The sequence below is a fragment of the Bombus terrestris genome, chromosome 7 (assembly GCF_910591885.1).
Source record: "Bombus terrestris chromosome 7, iyBomTerr1.2, whole genome shotgun sequence".
Lineage (NCBI taxonomy): Eukaryota > Metazoa > Arthropoda > Insecta > Hymenoptera > Apidae > Bombus > Bombus terrestris.
In genome coordinates this window covers 22,958,583-22,978,173 of record NC_063275.1, presented here as the reverse complement: position 1 = coordinate 22,978,173, position 19,591 = coordinate 22,958,583, and the positions used below count along the sequence as shown (strand labels likewise).

Below are 19,591 nucleotides of genomic sequence, written 5' to 3'. Positions count from 1 at the left end.
ATAAAATCTATCATTTTGAGCTTCATAGCGCAAGTTTCGTAACCCAGTTGACAGTTGTAGCGTTGATATTGCATAAAATCGAGTTGTCAGTCTGTCGCAATCGGTGACGCCAATTGGTTCGTGTTCTTTGTTTTACAACGCGTGTAAATTTTGTTAACTTGATACAATGGCATGTAAGATACACGAAAGATGTACGTTATGATTAATTATTTACTTTGATTAATTACATTAAGTTATTTTGATTTCGTAGCAGGAAGATACATAGGTTTGATAGTTACTTAGGAATGTGATTTTATGTTTCTGGTTGAAGTCAGAGTTTCAAGTGTTGAAGTATATTATGATATGAAATTTATTTTCGTTAATTTCCTACTAAAATAATCGATCATTTGGATTTATGTTTTCTTCGATAGAGTCAAGCAGACTTTGATCGCAGTTTTCAGAGTCTAGGCTGTCAATCCGGATTCGAGTTTAAAGAAACATAGTAAAACTAAGAAAGAGATGCAACAGTTGCGTCAGCGGCGTTACTTAAAGAACTATAATAATTCGATGTAATATATCGTATTCACGAATGTGATAGACGTAGATTTGAAATTGCCAATTGAATATAATTTCAACAATAGAACAGCTCGTCGTTAAATTAACGAATATCTTTTTATTTTTACTAAACGTGAAAATGTTTTCGTCGAAATAAAAATGACTTTTATCGAGATGAGATCATGATATCATACCAAGTATATACATAAGTCATTCAATAAAAGTTTTCGTTCACGTTGTAAAAAGGTCCATTTTCATTTAAATTAAATATAAAATACAACATCGTATAGCAACGTGATTTACCTCTAACACATAAAACAATAATAAAACAGCTCTCAGCCACTTTGTCATAGAAAAAGCATAAAAGATTTCAACAAATCACTTCAACATTTTTACATTTCATCTGAATAAAAATGGTCCATCTTTTAGAATATAACGAAAACTCGTATAAATGATCATACCTATGCATATATTTTCGTTTTATCATTTTAATTATATTCATTTACGTCTACACGTTCGTTACATATATCATGAATATATTTCTAATTCTAGAGAACCTAAAACTTCCAAGAAATCGCGGAACAGCCAAAACTCCGTTACTCGGACGTTTCTACCACCACAGAACGACCGATACACGTTTTGCTTTCGTTTCGTCGTCAAATATAGCCGTGCATCTGGACTCGGCTTTCGAGCAAAGTAGCAAACACTTCGTCCGAGTTTTCTTGCCGTTATTTTAGCCGCGATAAATCTGCCAAGTGTTGCAGCGTGGAATCGCTTGTTAACCGGCTCGCGACTCATTGTCCGATCGATCGTCACGCTGATTAAGAACGTCGAGCTATTTCTGTTCATTTGGTTCTCTCAAATTCCCTCCCTCGACTCAAAAATTCACGTTTCATATTATTTTCGGCATGGCGAATTGTTTTACGAGCCGTGATTCACGCGTTTGCCTATTCAACCAGTTGATACAGAGTTTCGTAAGCAAAACGCAGACGAATTTATGGCTCGAGGAACGTGCTGGCAATTACGTTGCGGAGTGCAAAAGTCAATTTACATTCGCGGGTCTATATTCGTCCGCCATTCGATGGATTCCGGTCGACGATCCTCCATGGGAGATTTTTCTTTTATTTCGAGGCGTTTCATGGGAAATTCCTCTGATTCTAACTTCTCGATTGGTCTAAATTTGAAACTTAGGGTGCACCAATTTTGCTTCCAGTTCCTTTAAACTATTTTCAGTGTTTTTGGACATTTGGACAATTCTTTGAAAGTATTTTACGTGCTTTGCGCTCTCGCGTGATGTTTCGTTACAGTTGGTATGCGGAAAAATTTGATTAATCTAGGATATTTAGCGTTTAAATTCCTTAGATCTTTTTTCGTGTTACATAGAATTTTGGGACCTATTTTTGTATTTTATATTTTCCATTATTTTAACAAATACTTTGTAATTTTTTACGAATATTAGTTACTTTTTGCCTTGTAATATACTATCGATCAACGTATGTTGTTTTACACGATTATGCGATTTTATACGTTTAATAATGAATTTCGAGATGCCGTGTATAATATCAGCGATCAGAAAGTTTACAATCGACCGATCATAGCAACGATGTGCCCGTGTGCAACGATAGATGATCGATTCGGCAACAAACGAGGCTTGTGCGTATTTAAAACATTCGTTTTTATTGGCCTTTCCATTGTACAATAATAAATAATTCGATTAGTAGAATGTTAAAGGAAAAATCATTTACGTGTAACTAAATAAACTTGATTCACGTCGGTGTTGGCTAACTGATAAATCATTCCTAACGTATGTAATGTATCGTGTGGGTAATTACACTTATGCGTATATATTATGTATATTCTTTATGATATAATATATATTTTTCTCTTTAAAGTTTAATAATGAACATCGACACTAAATCGAACGAGTAAACGAGTTACGTGTTCGTAATACCGACATTGTTTACCAAAGAAATATCTCTCTTTTCATCACATTCCTTACCCATTACGTGACCTCTCGCGTGTTTTCACACGAGGCACGAACAATTTATCGCACGATATCGTTCGACTTCCCCGCGATCCAGCTTTATATACAACGCGGAACCAAAAGAGAATCGCAACAGTTCGTTCTTAAAATTCGATTTGATCGATCCGAAGCACCACCTCGGCAAATCTTTGTTCTCTCGTACGAAATTCATCGTATTCGACGCTGATAAGACGCTCGTAGACGTGTCTCGCTCGCGAATCGCACCTCTCAGATGGAAAAATCGGCTACGCTCGTCTTGTCGGTCGAATCTCCGATTCGTTTTTCACCTTATACGAGTTCAATTCTACAAAACATTTCCACGTTTCTGCCGTTAATACTTCGTTCATTTTCAGCACCACCTTCGCGACATTTCTCATCTTTGATTCTCTGTAATTTTCCATTAATCAATTTTCATTCGTTTCTTTTATCTTCGCGCGTTTACCATTAAATCCTACGTTATCTTTGATTCTTGGTAATCTAGAATCATTTACCTTTTATGTATATTTTTGTTTCCTTTCTAACGTCTCCGCAAATCGTATCACTTTCCTCGTTTCACTCGCTCGTCTACTATATTCTTACTTTTTTTTATTCTTTTATTTATTTATTTTTTTTGGAAAAAAAAGAAAAAAACAAAAAACACGACGAGTTAGTACAAAAACTCCCCGGGCTCGCTCGTGACTTTGATTACGGGGTCGGGGACAAAGGGTTGAACATTGGTAACGGTTCGCTTGATGGGTTAGGGTTTCTTCTTTTTTTTCTTTTTTTCTTTTAGAGAGAAGAACAACAAAAAAGCGGAAAAAAATACGCACGGGTGTCCTCGATGGTTCGCGTTCAACGAAGGAATGCGTGCCTCTGAGACAATTTTTTATATTATCATGGTTAATGAAAATGAATATTTATATATTTGTTAATTCGTTCGATCGATTAATTTTTTATTCCTCTTTTTTTTTCTTATCAAATATAATAGAACATTTTGAAATTAAACTCATCGGAGTGTTACGACGCTTTTCTCTTCTTAATATTTTTTAAATATTTTTCTCTATACACGTAAGAAATTGTTTCAAACGTACACGCGTTCCTCCGTAACACCCTAGAGGCTTATCCCGTCGATTCAATCGCGTTTCGTGTTAGCAATTGAATTTGTATCTTTTATTCAGTTCTTACTTTTGACGATGAGTTTGGCGGAGGTTTCTACGGTGCCGGCTGACGTGGTAGCTCGGCAGGTGAAGGTGCCAGTGTCTTCTTCGTAGGTGGTCGCTATCAACAGCACGGCGTTATTGCCTTCGTGAATCATCTGGAATTCAGACATTTTTATTTCTCATTAATCCAATTAGATATAGCTGATAGAAGATTTATAATCTTCATAGATAAATAGCTAACCGCAGGTTCACCCAAACCGAATTTCATTAAGCTAATTAATTTTACGTTATAAAAGATTCTATCGTATTGTAAATATATTGTCTATCGTTCCATATGGAGAAATTAAGTTAGTTTCCAAAAATTCCCTTATGAATATTTTACATGATAAAAATTACGAGCAACCATAATTCCCCATATCGAACAACCGTAATTTAAAAAAAACAATAATATTCTCTCATTTATTCTATAGCATATGGAATACTTCTGTACTTTTGATTAAAAGAGACATAATTTAGAATAAAACAAACATAATTAAAAAGACACGATAGAATATTGATAAATAATGTATCATAGATGATTGCTTGATAAATTAACAAATTCTAGATAAATACAAATTTTATGACATTATGGAGAATTAGATAAAATTTTGAACACGACTTACCTGGAAGTCAGGTGACTGAGGGATTAGGGCACCTTCGCGATACCATTGAATCGTTGGCTTTGGTTTAGCTGGAGTAACTTGAGTCTTGAACTGTGCCGGTTGTCCTTCTAGAACTGTTTGATCTTTCAGTGGCGTCAGTTTGGGGAGAACGTCAGCTGCGTCGGGTGCTAAACGAAAACGTTCAATATTAATCATTTCGGTCAGAAGATATAGTGGAGTTTTAGTGAAATTGTAGGCTGATGAAAAATGATGATTCTCACCAAGAACTCTGAGATTGGCCGAAGTAGTTACATCACCAGCTGGATTCTTGGCGATGCATTTATAGACGCCCTCATCTTCGGGGAAGGCTTCAGAGATCCTCAGGGTACAGAGGTCACCTTCCTTCTGCATTTGGAAGTACTTGGATGGTTTGATGACCTACGATGACAAATAAATTTGTTTTAAAGAACACGAACCTTTCTATCTCTTGTAAATTTTAAATAAAAAATTTCCAGATTTAGATCAAAGAATTAGTCGTATCGTTTTCTTTAAGTTTGAAACTGAATAGCAACGAAGAGGAATTAAATGAGTTTCTTAGTAACCAAATCGGCTCTATAAATTTCACGATCATATTGCCTAGAGGTATAATTACCATTCACTTTAGGAAAAAACAAATGATTTACTACTATACAAATCATCGTAAGAAGATTGTATAATTAATCGTAAATTCTAGGATCAAAATGCCTCCCTCTTTTTTTTAATTTATACAGTCGATCAATATGATTTTTGAATGGATTAACGCGGCATCCTAAATGCTGTGTCTTATGGGATAGAAAATTAAATTGAAAAAAAAGAAAATTAACTTGAACAACCCTTCATTGACAGCATGTAATAAATGTGGTAGTATCACGTGTTTACGATATTACAATAAAAGAACAACAATTTTGAAAAGATCTATGATATTATAACGAAAGAATAATAATTTCAAAAATCTGTATTATTATAGTATCGTGGACAAATTGCCTAAGAAATATCGGGTGAACCATAAACAATGTTGCAAGAAAGCCTAAGTGTCGACAGGCCAAAAAAGTCTGGAAACTTCAACGGACCGAGCGGCTCATCAATGTGTCGTTGGTCCTTCAGTCGAACAATTATTCGGAAAAATGGCTTATGTGACCATGGCTACGGATGGTTACGGAACACATACGTGGTGGGACTATGAGAAAAGACAAAGGGATGCTTAAGGGAGAAAGACGAATTAACAGGCAGTCGTTAGTTGAGAAGTCAGTGTTGTCAGCGTCGTCGAGGAGGATGGTTCGCGTGAAAGAGAGCGTTGGAACTGTGGTGACGAGGGTTGTGAATTAACAATTTAGTCGTCTTAGTTATAGCACATTACTGTGTAGCTGCACTCGGCAGCAAACTTTCCAACGGGTTCTGTCTAGTGGTTTGCTACACAAAGACCCTATCCTCGATCAGACGACGGCAGAGCTGTGGTTAGCGCAGTTGGTTCCGAACGTTCAAGACCAGGTTCGAATCCCGACACTCACAGTTCGGTTTTCTACACAATTCCTAACTGAGAAGAAGGCAACCCGGATGAAGACAAAATCTCATACACCAGCAGTACCTATCACGACTTATACCGCATCTCAACTATATTTATTTCACGTTAAATAACCATCGTTTCCTGTTTAATCCATAGTAAATAGATCTATCGATAAATAAAAAATCCTACAGTATCGGTGTTGTTTCAAATACTATTCGTACCTTGTCGCCTTTTTTCCATTGTACCGTGGGCACCGGTTTTCCGGTGATCCTGCACGCAAAGGCGACGGATGTTCCCTCTCTGATAGTTTGATCTCTCAATGGTTCCAAAACTGTGGGCGCCTTTTCGACGCCAGGCGTTGTCGGTTTCGCCGTCTTGGCGGGCGATTGAGGTCCACGAACTGTACATTCAGCGTCGCAACGTGCCTCTCCGGCACTGTTTATCGCGACGCACTCATATTTGCCTGAATCTTCTGGCACTGTCTCCAAAATCAGCAACGTGTAAGTATTATCTTCCTCGAGTGTCTTGTAACGAATATCTGCCGTCACTTTCTTGCCATTCTGTAACAACACACGAACATGAAAGGTTAAGCTTATTTCTCAATTAAATTTAATCGCCTACACCAGAAAGAAAGTATATTCTCTGATCTTTTGTTTAATTTTTGGAGACTCATTCTCATAAAGTATTCTAACAGGGAATAAATTAAAAGTAGACATTTACGCGTATAAATTAGGAATAGTGATTTATAAATTGTAATCCAAACTTACACATGACTTATGCACTTTTTCTAAAATTAATTCTTAGGATACTGGATTTTGCAAAATTATTATTAACCTATATGAATTATGATTCTAACGGCATATCGACAACTATACGCAACGATCCAAGTTTGCACTTACAAATTGTAGAATAACTAATACTACGATGCTACTCTTTCGTCCAAATATCACACGGAAGAAAAATTACTAAGAAAAGAGTCAAGTACCTTCAACCAATAAACATCCAAAGGCTTAGTTCCAGTCACTTTGGCGTCGAATCTGGCCAGTTGACCAGTAGTGACCGAGGTATTCTGAATGGTAGACAGGAAACTAGGTGGTATCACTCCTCCTCTTCCAGGTTGTCTTCTTCGTTCTTCGACCACCAGATTGGCGCTGCATTTTGCCTTTCCGCCACGATTCTCAGCGATGACAGAGAACACTCCAGAATCTTCCATAAACACTTGTCGAACGATCAGCACCGATTTCGTGCTGAACGTATAAATCTGAAGATCCGAAGAATTCTGAATGGGGAAATCTTCGCGGTACCATTTGATGGTTGGCAATGGATCACCGTCGAATTCCACTTCGAATCGAGCTTGCTCTTGCTCGAAAGCTCTGCAAGGTTGAATCTTCTTCGTGAAAACTGGTGGCGTGGCTGGTTTTGTTGGACCTTGAACAACACGCTCCTGGGTCTTGGCTTTATGCTCCACTTCGGTGGTTTCCGTGGCGGTTATCTTTCTGGTGATCTCCAAGTCTCCTTTGACCTCTTTCTGTATTTGCTTCTGCTTGGCCACGTGCACTTCACGACCGTGAACCGTAGATTCTGATGGTTCTGGAGGATATTTGCCAGTGGATTTCATGCGCTCCACGTCGATGTCCACCTCCGTTGTATGTGGTTTCTTCACGAATTTGGTAGTTGTCTGTGTGGTGGTGTCTTCGATTCTTTCCTCCTTTTTGTCTTCCCTGAAAAATCATCATTCCTCGCGTTTAATTCTCGTATCAGATGAGTAGATCTTTAATCTATGATTGAGGCTCTTAAGTGGATATTAAAAGTGTTTTTCGAGAGATTGAGAAATATAGTTTTAGATAGAAAATATGATTCTGTAAGGTTGTAGAATTCACAAGGAACATATAAAAATTTGTTTATAACACGAATAAGGAAGAAGAACAAAGAAATTTAGCCTCATACATAGCGAAACTTACTGCTCATATAATGCAACTTAGTTTCTCTCAGATGAATGACACGGAGGATAAAACTAACGAATAAGAATGAACCTGACTACTGATATAATGAATTTTAATTATATTATATGATAATGAAAAATAAAGTAAAAACGAAATTGGTACTTACAATGTTTCCTCATACTGTTGGGCCATTCCCTTCGCCACAGAATGAGAGACAACTTTTTCACCAGGAATAGCAAATTGATGGCTAGATTCTCTCAGCCTACTCTCCTTCAGCACCTGTTCTTCCTCCAGAGTCATGAGCTTGTTGTAATAATCCTCGTTCTTTTTGCTCTTCACGGACTTCTGCCATTCTGTCTCTGGTTCCTTGAAAACTTTCTGTCCAAGGTGCTCTGTGGCGATCTCGATGCCTTGAGAGATGTTATGGTGTCTTTCGTCGAAAACTTTCTCGAGCTCTGTGTTCTGTCGCTCCGATTGGTATTGGGTCAGTCCGTAATCATACCAAGCTAGAGAAAAGCAACGTTAGACTTCCGTTTCTCAGATTCACGCGCAACCGTCAACGCATGCCATACGAACGTCGGAAACATCCATTTTTTTTTTTTTTTTTTTATTGGAAACATAACGTTCCTCGACGATCTAGCATATTTCAAAGATATCAAATATTAGTAATAGATAACAATGAAATAAAATTGTCGATGGCAAGGATTCAAATTGCATTTGTCAGTGATATTTTCAGTGTTTAATTGCCTCTGGAAAAATTTAAATATTGAAACTATTTATAAGACATAAATAATATAAGAGCTGTCAAGTATTTGCGAAATATTAACATTTTCTGTATAATAAAGTAGTGAAAGATCGCATTCATAGCGGAGTATTAGTTAAATTAAAAATAATCTAAAATGCCGAATGACGAGAATCGAGGGAACGTTATGCTTTCAAGAAGATTCACAGAGAATCACGGGGAAATACGACACAGTACTTTATTGGCGATGCAACACATAACGACGCCAGCTACGCGAGAGGAACAGGATGCCCGGAAACCAGGCTACCGGAGACAGAGGTGGACATCCGGGTGGTTTAAGTTAGATCACGGTGCCAATCACATTGATTTGGAATTACACCGAACACTTGAGGAGATTCTCTAATTTCAAACATTTTCTACGGTCCACTTTCATGTACAGAGATCCAGTACTATATTCAATTTACAATATTTATGATCTAATACATTAGCAACTTGAAAAATAGTAAATCAAAAGACACTGAATCTCTGTTGTTTAAAATATGATATAATAAACGGAATTGGATATTAGGAGCTGACAAGTTATTAAATATATCCATTACCCGTCCAGGATTATTAACAACGTCGACATTGAACATGGTGTAGCACTCCGAGAAATACGGACTCTGCTCGGTTAGTCTTGCAAAACGAGCCGAATTTCATCGATCCTATTCAATGATCTTACGAATATATGAAAAAGCAATACAGTAAATAAAGTTCAGATGAAATGGACTATTTTTATTAAAGAAATAAAAATATATAAAAATGTAAAAAGTAGTATTATTGAGCAATACACCCGTTTTCTCCAGTGCAATAATAAAAATCGTTGACCGCGCGGAGGAAAATATTTTATATTATATTAAAAAAAAAAAATTTCTTCAATTAATTTTTTCAAACGAATAAATTAATAGAAAAATAAAGTCGATGATTCACCGATATATTGATGTAAAAATAAATCGATGACTTATTGCTTATAATATTTTTCTCCGTGCACAGTTTGTGTTCACATTTGATAAAACAGAAAATGGAAGACAATGATGAACATATATAAATATATGCGTATATATACATATAAACAAGATAATTTAAAAAGAACGAGTTGTTCCCTTCTCGATGTTTAGTGTTCCATACCTGAAAATTCCGGTTTGTAAAACGAAGTAGCCGATACCTTTTCAGTTTAGACGACATTGCTCGTCGAAATCCCGAACCCCGAAGAAGAAGAAGAAGAAGAAGCTGGTCGAGTCGCCCGAGGACGATCTTTCGAATCCTTTCGTAACATTTTCTTTTTCTCTTTTTTTCTTTTTTTTTTTTTGTTGGAAGAAGGAAAAAGGTTGGGACAGAGGTTTTTGGTGTTCGAATGATTTCGAGTGTTCTCTTCTTTTTCTGTACTCGAATGGAATGTATGTGTCGTATCGATATATCATGTACTGTGTTGCGGTTGTCGTTTTATCTTTCGGTTGCGTTATTTAAATAGAATTTTGTTTTTCTCTCGATTTTACTCGAACAGAAAATTTTCATTCTTTTTTTCGTGTGATATATATATCGTTGTGCCAATGTCCGATTTATCGACGGATTATAATTTTGTTTCTTTTGTATGTGCGTGCATTCTTTGCGATGTAATGGATAGATTTCATTTTGTTGGAGAATTTCTTATTGTTCGGTAAGATTCATGTGTACAAATTTGAAGTATGTAAAAATAGAAGAATAGAATATGTTTCAGTGAGGTATAATTAAAGTATAATTGGCGTTTGAGGAGACGCAAAGAATGCAACGACATGTCTATGTATGAGTTTCTCTGTTTGGGAGTAGTAAACTTACGTCTTGGTGAATTTTTCAGTACACCACGATAATCGTCGCTCCTTGGTTTTACTGTTAGGGTGGTTTCGGTTCGTGACTCGCCTACCGAACTTCTCGCGATCACTTCGACCTTCCCATGATCGTATTGCCTCGTCTTGGGGATGTCGAGATGGTACATACCGTCGTACGTTAGTTTATACCGTGATCCCTGTGAAAAGATGTGACGAATTATAACGTAGAATCATATAGAATTATAATTATACAGAATCATAATACAGGATTGTAATATAAAATTGTAATATAAAAAGGGCTACAGAAAAACATAAATATATTTCATAGAAAAATCTCTACTACGAGTAAACTCCTTTTAGTGTATAGTTTAGAAGAGTTAAATTTTAATGTTTACTTAGAATTTAAAATAATTTTTAATCAATATTACTCGGAATGTTAGAATTTAGTTTCCTTTTAAATTCTGAAAAGCAAAGATATTTACATTGACCACAGTATGCCCATTGATGATCCACATGACTCGCGGTCTCGGGTGACCAGTGACACGACAACAGAATCTGGACCAATCACCCTCTTCGACGGTTACCGGTTCAGGTTTGCTCACGAATGTTGGAGGTGCACGCACCTTCTCTTCTTCGCCCTCTTCCTCAGGTACTCTGAATAAACACGTTCACGCGTAAAGAGACAGTTCGATACCATAATGTAGTATGGTTAAATTATATATCGTAATTAATTAATGAGAAAAAAGAACATTAACTTTCGATATAAATGATTCCCAAAATTTTTCAGCATCGTCTAAAAGACACGATATATTTTTTCTTATTTAACACGTTGACGCCAGCACCGAATGCACGCCGCTTCACGGGACAGACACGTGTGGCCCACCGGTGGTACACGCCGGCGTCCATAAGAAAAAATTCAATTGTCACAAAAATTCTTACATTTGCCATGCAGCTTCCATCTCCCTGATCTTCTCGATACTCTTCATGCCCTTTGGTAGTTGCGACTCGTAAATAATTCCAGGCTTGCCAGCCGTTCGGATCACCGCTCGTGTTTCGTCCATTCCGTAAAGATTTGTGGCTCTGCATAGATATTCTCCGCTGTCTTCAGGATATACCCATCCAAAGTTCATCGCCACGTAACCAAAGTCGTAAATTGGAGTGAATCTGTTCTTGTGTGGTAAAGGTTTGCCATTGAAGAACCATTCGACCTTCATGTTCGGATCACCGACAGGTGCCAATTGGCACTCGAACTTTGTGCTGTTCATTTCAACCAGCTCGGTTTGATCTTGGATCTGAGTGACGAAACGTGGTGGTTGTTTCTTATCCGCGTCGTAGAGATCGTCCTCTGTAAGGTGAACTTCCGAAGTGTACTTCTTGATGGTGGCTTCCATTTGCATCAACGCTTCCGACTTCTTCATACCCTTTGGCACTTGGTTCTGTAGGATGATGTTGGGCAACTCTGTGGAGAAAGTGGGAAATAGCGATATTGAATATTCGTATTGTAATTTGAATTAAATATTATGGAAATATTGGATTAATATTATGAAAAATTATAATAGATGAATTATAGAAAGAGAGAGTTGCATTTTGCAATAATATCGTTGTAAGTGGGTCACAAAGTAAATCTGAATCATAAAATTTCTACTTGGAAATACAGAGAAATAGTAAAAGGTTACGAGAAATTATGATGAAGAAATTATAGCATGAGAGAAATTACGTTATACGATAATCAAATTTCTATTTTATTTTATCGTATTATACGAACGCTAATGTCTATAAGTCTTACATTATTGAACAATAAGAGGAAAATAAATACTTTTTGTATTACAATTTTTTGAATTAAAAGAAGAATGAAGATTCTCAACCATTACTAATCTTGTATAAGGAAATAAATAGAATTTGAGATCTTACTTTTGCATGATACCGATGCCCTGGTAGTGTCCTCGCCAAGATCGTTAATAGCTTTGCACACGTATTCTCCCGAGTCCTCAGGGTAAACGTACAAAATATCCATAGACACGAATCCCATATCGTACATTGTTCTGTATCTGTGTCCAGCTGGGATCAATTTTCCATTTCTGTACCACTCTATGCGTAGATTTGGATCGTCTTTTGGTTCCACGCGACATTCGAACCTAACTGGTTCAGACTCGTCAACGGTTGCTGATTGAATCTGCGTAATAAACCTTGGTGGTTGACGTGGTGGCTCTTCGGCAGGTGGCTCGCTTACTGGACCACGTTCTAATTCTTTCAGCTTCTCGCCGCTCATGCCCGAGGGCAACTGCGAGTCGAAATCTATGGTTTTCTTAGCTGGAATAATTGAAAATTTATTATCAATATTATTATTATTACTAAACTAATAAGAAAATATATTTAGAATTATTTTTAATAACAATTAAGACGATTATTTACTCAACACTTAAATTAATATTCTTATTATATTAAAAGAATCGGCAAAAAAATTATTTAAAAGGAAAATAAGAAAACGTTTGATTCATAATATAACTGGACCAGCCTCATTACGAAAGGAATTCAGAAGATTAAAAATTAATAATTATTGTCAATACCAAAAAACTGTAACGAGTTCTAACGAACATAAATTGTCACCAACGTAAATTTTCATTTTTTATTTTTCCTAAAATCTCCAAAAATTAGTATTCCAATAATAATATTCAAAATATTTAAAAAATATATATTCGACATAACAAAATTTAAAATACTTTGTACCTAATATAAGAGACAATAACTTGAGTAAAAGTATTGATAATTTTCTCATTATATAAAATCGAATCACGATCGTAAATTGATGAAATGATATTTCAAATGTATAATTTTTATAGAGTAATCCCTTCGTATGCAACAAATAAAAATTAATAAATCTTACGATACTGTAATTCAACTACGTACATTTGCACGTTATCGTAGCTTTGGTAGTAGCAGATCCCCACTTGTTCGTAGCTCTGCAAACGTATTCTCCACTATCTCTAGCATAGGTGTACGACATGTCCAACGAAATGAATCCAAAGTCGTTAATCTGGTGTACACGAGATCCGGTAGCGAATGATCTTCCGTTATGGAACCAATCGATACGCATGGTAGAATCGCCCACAGGTTCGACTCTGCAATCAAAGTGACTGGATGCTCCTTCCTCTACTTCGATATCCTTCAATTCCACAGTAAACTTAGGAGGATTAGGTGTTTCTTCCTCGGTCAGTATCTCGTCCTTCTTGTACAAAGCCTCTTCCAATTTCTGAATACTCTCTGTTCCAGTCTTAAAGTTGCTTGGCAACTGAGGCTCCAAGATAATTCCTTGGCGTCCACGAACTTGAAGTTTGCACGACACAGTAGCTTCACCGTGACGATTCGTTGCTTTGCATGTATATAAACCAGAGTCTCGTTGGTAGCAATTGGCTACTTCCAAAATTACAAATCCAAAGTCGTGGATGGTTTTGATCCTGGTTCCAGCCAACAGAGGTTTTCCATTGTGGAACCATTCTACTCTCATGCTGGAGTCGTTGATCGGTGTTAATCTGCACTCGAAGTGCGCCAAGGAATTCTCGGTTAGAGTCAAATCGGATGGTGTCGTGATGAATTCCGGTGGTTTTCCGGTATCGTCGTCCGGAGTTGCAATACCAGGCTCGTTTCCGAGACCTTCCAGTTCGGCGATTTTATCTATCGTGCCTTCCATTCCTTTTGGCAGTTGAGATTCGAGAATGATGCTTCGTTTTCCAGTACACTTCATCGTGCATGTGGTTACAGCTTCGCCATAGTCGTTTGTTGCTCGGCAGCTGTATTCGCCGGAGTCTTCTGGATAGATTGGCGAAATTTCGAGAATCACGAAGCCGAAGTCGCAGAAGGTGCGGAAACGAGTACCGGTCCGCAAAGGTTTTCCGTTCCAGAACCATTCGACCTGCGAAAAAGAAAATTTTATTTTTCTATTAATTTTACATATTATCATTGGCTAATTAATTGAATATTATTTTTATGGGAAAATTTGTATGATACGTAATGAATTCTTTTTATATTCGGAGATCGCAAGTTCTTAGAATTGATTTTTCGAATATTTCAGGATAATGATAAAGGTATATAGCTATGTAAATACGGATTCTTACAATCAAACAGTAACTTTATCGATACAAATTTCAGTGATTAAAAAAATTTCTCTGGAATATTAAAAACTCTATAGTCCTTAAAAATATTAAATTTTGTAACTCCAAAGTATAAATTTCAGCGTATCGAGTTCTATATATAATATTCAATTTATAATAAGCGAAATCAATCGAATAATAATAATAAGCAACAATTACCTTTAATTTTGGATCGTCGGTAGGTGTAAGTCTAGCTTCGAAGTGCGCGCTCTCGCCCTCGCGGAGGCCATCGATGTTGCTCAAAGGTACAGTGAACACAGGTGCCTTTCCTCGTTCTTCCACGATCTTTTCGTCTTTAGTGCGAATCATCGAGTCCTCCAAAGTCTGAATCTTCTCCAATCCACCTTCCATTCCTTTAGGAAGCTGACTTTCCAAAATGAGACTCGATTTCGAATAACATTTCAAGGTCGCTTTAGTCGTGTCTTCTCCATATTTATTGAAAGCTCTGCACTCGTAAACTCCAGAATTCTCTTCGTAACAATATAATATATCCAAAATGACAATGCCAAAGTCGTGGAAGGTTCTGTATCTGTGTCCATGAGGTAATTTCTTTCCATTGTAATACCACTCGACCTTCAGATCTGGATCATTTACAGGAGTCAGTCTAGCTTCAAAGTGAGCAGATTGTCCTTCAACCAATTTCGTGATGTCAGAAATTTGCGTGATGAATTTAGGTGGCTCAGCAACTGGAGTCGTTGGCGTGGCAGGTTGTTCACCACCATAACTCTCCAGTTCTCTGATTCTAGCGAGAGAATCTGGTTGTAACGAATCAAGATATACTCCGCTCTTTCCAAAGCATTTCAGAGTTGCTTTAGTGTAATCTTCGCCATATTTGTTGCTAGCCTTGCACACGTACTCTCCAGTATCGTGGGCCATCACGCCAGCGATATCCATCACAACAAATCCAAAATCGGATACCATCTTGAATCTGGACGAGTGTCTCAAAGGTTGGCCATTGTGGAACCATTCTACTTTCATATGAGGATCTCCAACTGGAATTAAAGTACACTCGAAGTGAGCAGACTGGCCATCCTTTAGACCTTCCAGCGATTGAATATGAGTTGTAAATTTGGGTTTCTGTCCTTTCGATTTATCCACGCATTCTAATTCCACGCTGATCTCGGCGCGGCCCCATTTGTTGGTAGCCCTGCAAGAGTAGGTGCCGGAGTCCTCTATCTTGGTTCCAAGAACCTCGAGAACCACCATTCCAAAAGCATAGACTGTTCTTATGCGATGACTGGCGTCCAAGACCTTGCCATTGTAGAACCATTCGACTACCATAGTTTGGTCGCTAGTTGGCGTGAGCGAAGCTTCGAAGTGAGCGATTTCTCCTTCGGATAGGTTAGTCAGGTTCTCGAATTGAGATGTGAACACAGGTGGATGACCTTCTTCACTCTCTGGTGGAGCTCCTTCCTGTCGTTTCAGCGATTCTTCGAGGTCCTGGATTGCTTCCAAACCTTCCTTACCTTTGGGATGCTGCGATCTTTCGATGATATTCTCCTTGGTCGTACAGTAGATCGTTGTTGAAGTGAAAGCTTCTCCAGCTTTGTTGTATGCCTTGCAAGTGTAAATTCCAGAATCACGATCATAGACATCTGTCAAGTCCAAAGTGACGAATCCAAAGTCGCTGGTCATCTTAAATCTGGATCCATGTTCCAGAGCTTTTCCATTGAAATACCACTCGATCTTCAAGTTTGGATCGTCCTTGGGCTCTACCTGACCCTCCAAATGCAGAGGTTCAGACTCGCCCAATTTGAATTCCGGCTGCAAGGGCACTGTCCAGATCGGTTTAGGATATTCTTGTTCTGGTCCAGCGTCTGGCCTTCTATATTTCGACAAATAAGCATCTTCAGCTTCTTTGACTTTTTCTAAGCCAGCCTCTCCTTGAGGATGCTGTGTCTGCAGATAGATGTTCTGTTTGCTGGTGCATTTGAGAGTTCCTGACGTCTGAGCTGATCCCTTCGAATTGGTAGCCTTAACAATGACTACTCCAGAATCTTCTTCATAAGCATGAGTAATATCCAAAGCTACATAACCAAAGTCATAAGTCGACTTGAATCTTGCTCCAGTTGGAAGAGGTTTACCATTGATGAACCATTCGATCTTCATCGTTGGATCTTTTGATGGCTCAACGTTACATTCAAAGTGCACATTGTCACCTTCTACGCATTCAACGTTGTTCAGATGAGTGATGAACACTGGTTCCTCGTAAATAGGTTCTGGTTGTTCTGTTGAGGTGACATGAGGTTGCTCTAAGGCGTCGATCTTTGGAAGAGCATCAGGATGAAGAGTGTCACCAAGTAACCAATGACGATCGACGATCTTCAAACTGCAAGTAGACACAGCCTCTCCAAGTAGGTTCGTGGCTTTACAAGTGTAAATGGCGGAATCGTCGGGTCTTAAACCATTGATAGATAGTGTAACAAGGCCAAAATCGAAGGTACTACGAAGTCTGGTTCCAGTTTGAAGAGCCACACCATTTTTGAACCACTCAACGCGAAGATTTGGATCTGCTCTTGGCTCTACTTGAGCTTCCAAGTATACATGTTGACCTTCCACGAGTCTGTCGTGGCTTTCGAGGTGTTTGGTGAAGACTGGAGCCTGTTGAGGCGTCGTGTCGACGAACATTTCCGGTACTTTGTTCATCTCCGCTTCTTTCAGTTGGATCTTCTGCCAAGCATCTGGCTGAAGACTTTCGGCATCGATAGCTGAGCGCGCTTTCACTTTCAGCGAAATCGAGGAAACTGCCTCGCCGGATTTGTTGATGGCTTTGCAAGTGTATACACCGGAATCCTCCGAGATTACTTTCAGGATGTCCAGGGTCACGTAGCCGAAATCGTGGCTCACGTGGAACCGAGATCCTGTTGAAAACGTTAAACATTGCGTGAAGTGAAAATTACGTTATGGTTATAGGTCAATGGTTTAGATCAGATTTGAGATAGATGTTTATTACAAAACACGAAATGTAGGAAGAGACAAAGTAAGAACACCGTATAGAAATGAAAGTGAAATATTTTGAAATTAACTAACTGAATACAAAAGTTTCTAGGTTTAGATTTTGGATGGAGCTTTAAATTTTCTGACTATTGAATTCCTTAATTTCAAAACTATTTAAATCTATAAATTTTCGAAAATGGAAGAATTAATAATAATGATAATATGAATAATAATATTTATTGTAGTTATAGTGAAATTCGTTAAAATATGTGATTATATTTTATCAGTTTCCGTAAGAGACCTACCCATTTTTAGTTCGACTCCATTGATGTACCACTCAAATCTCAAACTGGCATCGCCAACTGGAACGACTCTGCATTCGTATCTAGCCATCTGGCCTTCCCAAAGTTCCGTGGGTCCAGTCAACAACTGCGTGAATATAGGTTTATCGAATACCTTCTCCGGTTCTTCAGGACGACTTGGTCCTTTATCAGCTTCAAGTTGGGCGATCTTACGTTGCGCTTCAGGGTGTTGGGTGTCTAATTGAATGCTTGCTTTACCTAAATATGAGAAATAGTAGACGATAAGTGTCAGCTTTGAAGAAAACATATATTGGCAGGGGTCTAGTATTGATACTAACTCTTGATCTTCATCGAAGCAGTGGTAACTGCTTCACCGAGTGGGTTGGACGCACGGCACATGTACACGCCTTCGTCCTCTTCTCTCACGTGGGAGATGTCCAACGAGACGTAGCCGAAATCATGGACTTTGGTGATTCTTGAACCTGGATAATTCAGAAATAACACGCTTTATTACTCGAATTCCCAAATTTGTTAACTCTTAAACCTTCGAACTTCTAAAACTTCAGTTTCTGAAATTTGGATTCTTCAAATTCTTAAATTTCGACCTCTTAAACTCTCCAATTTTCTGAATTACTACTTTTCTAAACTTTCTAATTCTGGGATTTTCTATCTAATCTATTAAATTTTCAAATTGCCAAATTTTCCAATGCCTAAATTCCCAGATTTCTAAATTTTCCAATACTCCAATTTCCGTATGCTTCAGCTTTAATTTCCTAAACTTTCGCACATTGAAATTTCCAAATTTCTCAATTTTCGGATTCTCAAACTTTAGAATCACCAAATTTCTAAATTTTCGTGTTATTAAATATAAGTAAACAAATGCATACGATTGTACTTACTTGTTTCAAGTGGGATTTCATTCCTGAACCATTCAACCTTCAACGTTGGATCTCCTACAGGAATCAATCTGCATTCAAAGTGAGCAGTGTGCCCTTCGGGAATAGCGTCGATATTTTGCAACGGTTGAGTAAAGACCGGTCTTTGCCTAGTTTGTGGTTCTGGTACGTCTGGTCTCTTCCAAGGCTGTTGAGCTTCCAATTCACGAATCTTGTCCATTCCTTCAGGACGTTGCGAGTCCAGAATAATGTTGTCCCTTGGAATAACCCTCAGCTCGATCGAGGATACGCATTGGCCAAGAGCATTGATAGCTCGTACGGAATATTCTCCTGCGTCTTCCGGAACAGCATGGCCGATATCAAGAGCCACATATCCAAAGTCAAAGGTCACGTGGAACCTGGAGGCAGATGGAAGCGGCTTGCCATTGTGGAAGAATTCGATCCTCAAGTTGGCGTCGTGGAGAGGCTCAACTTGGCACTCGAAATGGGCTGTTTGTCCTTCGTATACTTCGGTGGTACCCTAAATAAAATTTTATAATTTAATAAATAAACATTTCGAGTATATAAAAGAACCTTTGAAATTTTATGATATACATAACGTTAAACAGTTGTGCTTTTATAATGGTATTCATATTTTTATAGTAATAGTGCAAATGTTTTGGATTCAATGAAAAATGTTTCAAATATTTGATGGAAAATATTCCAAAAATTAAAGATTTTATAATATACAAAACATTAAGCATTTTTAACTTTATAACAAATAATGATATTGCAAAATTTGGAGATTCTGCAAATTTGCATTATTTGCGTACTGAAAAAATTTTATATTACGTATACATAATATTAAATTTTCTGTTTTTAATAACAAATAATAAAATTTGCAATTCTATGCTATAGAG

At 37.7% G+C, this 19,591-nt stretch overlaps 1 protein-coding gene across 14 annotated transcripts in view; it reads right to left on the bottom strand.

The window, feature by feature from the left end:
• LOC100643650 (titin) overlaps positions 1-19,591 on the bottom strand; it is a 230,450-nt gene that overhangs the window by 75,716 nt on the left and 135,143 nt on the right. For 13 of the 14 annotated variants that reach the window (XM_048407033.1, XM_048407027.1, XM_048407029.1 and 10 more), the window contains 15 exons: positions 18,696-19,212; positions 18,135-18,278; positions 17,800-18,054; positions 14,717-17,418; positions 13,317-14,319; positions 12,321-12,719; positions 11,349-11,868; positions 10,892-11,063; positions 10,420-10,606; positions 7,990-8,329; positions 6,866-7,601; positions 6,102-6,440; positions 4,619-4,775; positions 4,359-4,525; positions 3,722-3,851 (listed from right to left, as the gene is read on the bottom strand). In XM_048407033.1, the coding sequence (XP_048262990.1) occupies positions 3,722-3,851; positions 4,359-4,525; positions 4,619-4,775; positions 6,102-6,440; positions 6,866-7,601; positions 7,990-8,329; positions 10,420-10,606; positions 10,892-11,063; positions 11,349-11,868; positions 12,321-12,719; positions 13,317-14,319; positions 14,717-17,418; positions 17,800-18,054; positions 18,135-18,278; positions 18,696-19,212 (7,768 nt within the window). The remainder of the gene's footprint in view (positions 1-3,721; positions 3,852-4,358; positions 4,526-4,618; positions 4,776-6,101; positions 6,441-6,865; positions 7,602-7,989; positions 8,330-10,419; positions 10,607-10,891; positions 11,064-11,348; positions 11,869-12,320; positions 12,720-13,316; positions 14,320-14,716; positions 17,419-17,799; positions 18,055-18,134; positions 18,279-18,695; positions 19,213-19,591) is intronic. The other variant, XM_048407028.1, reaches the window with a different exon arrangement.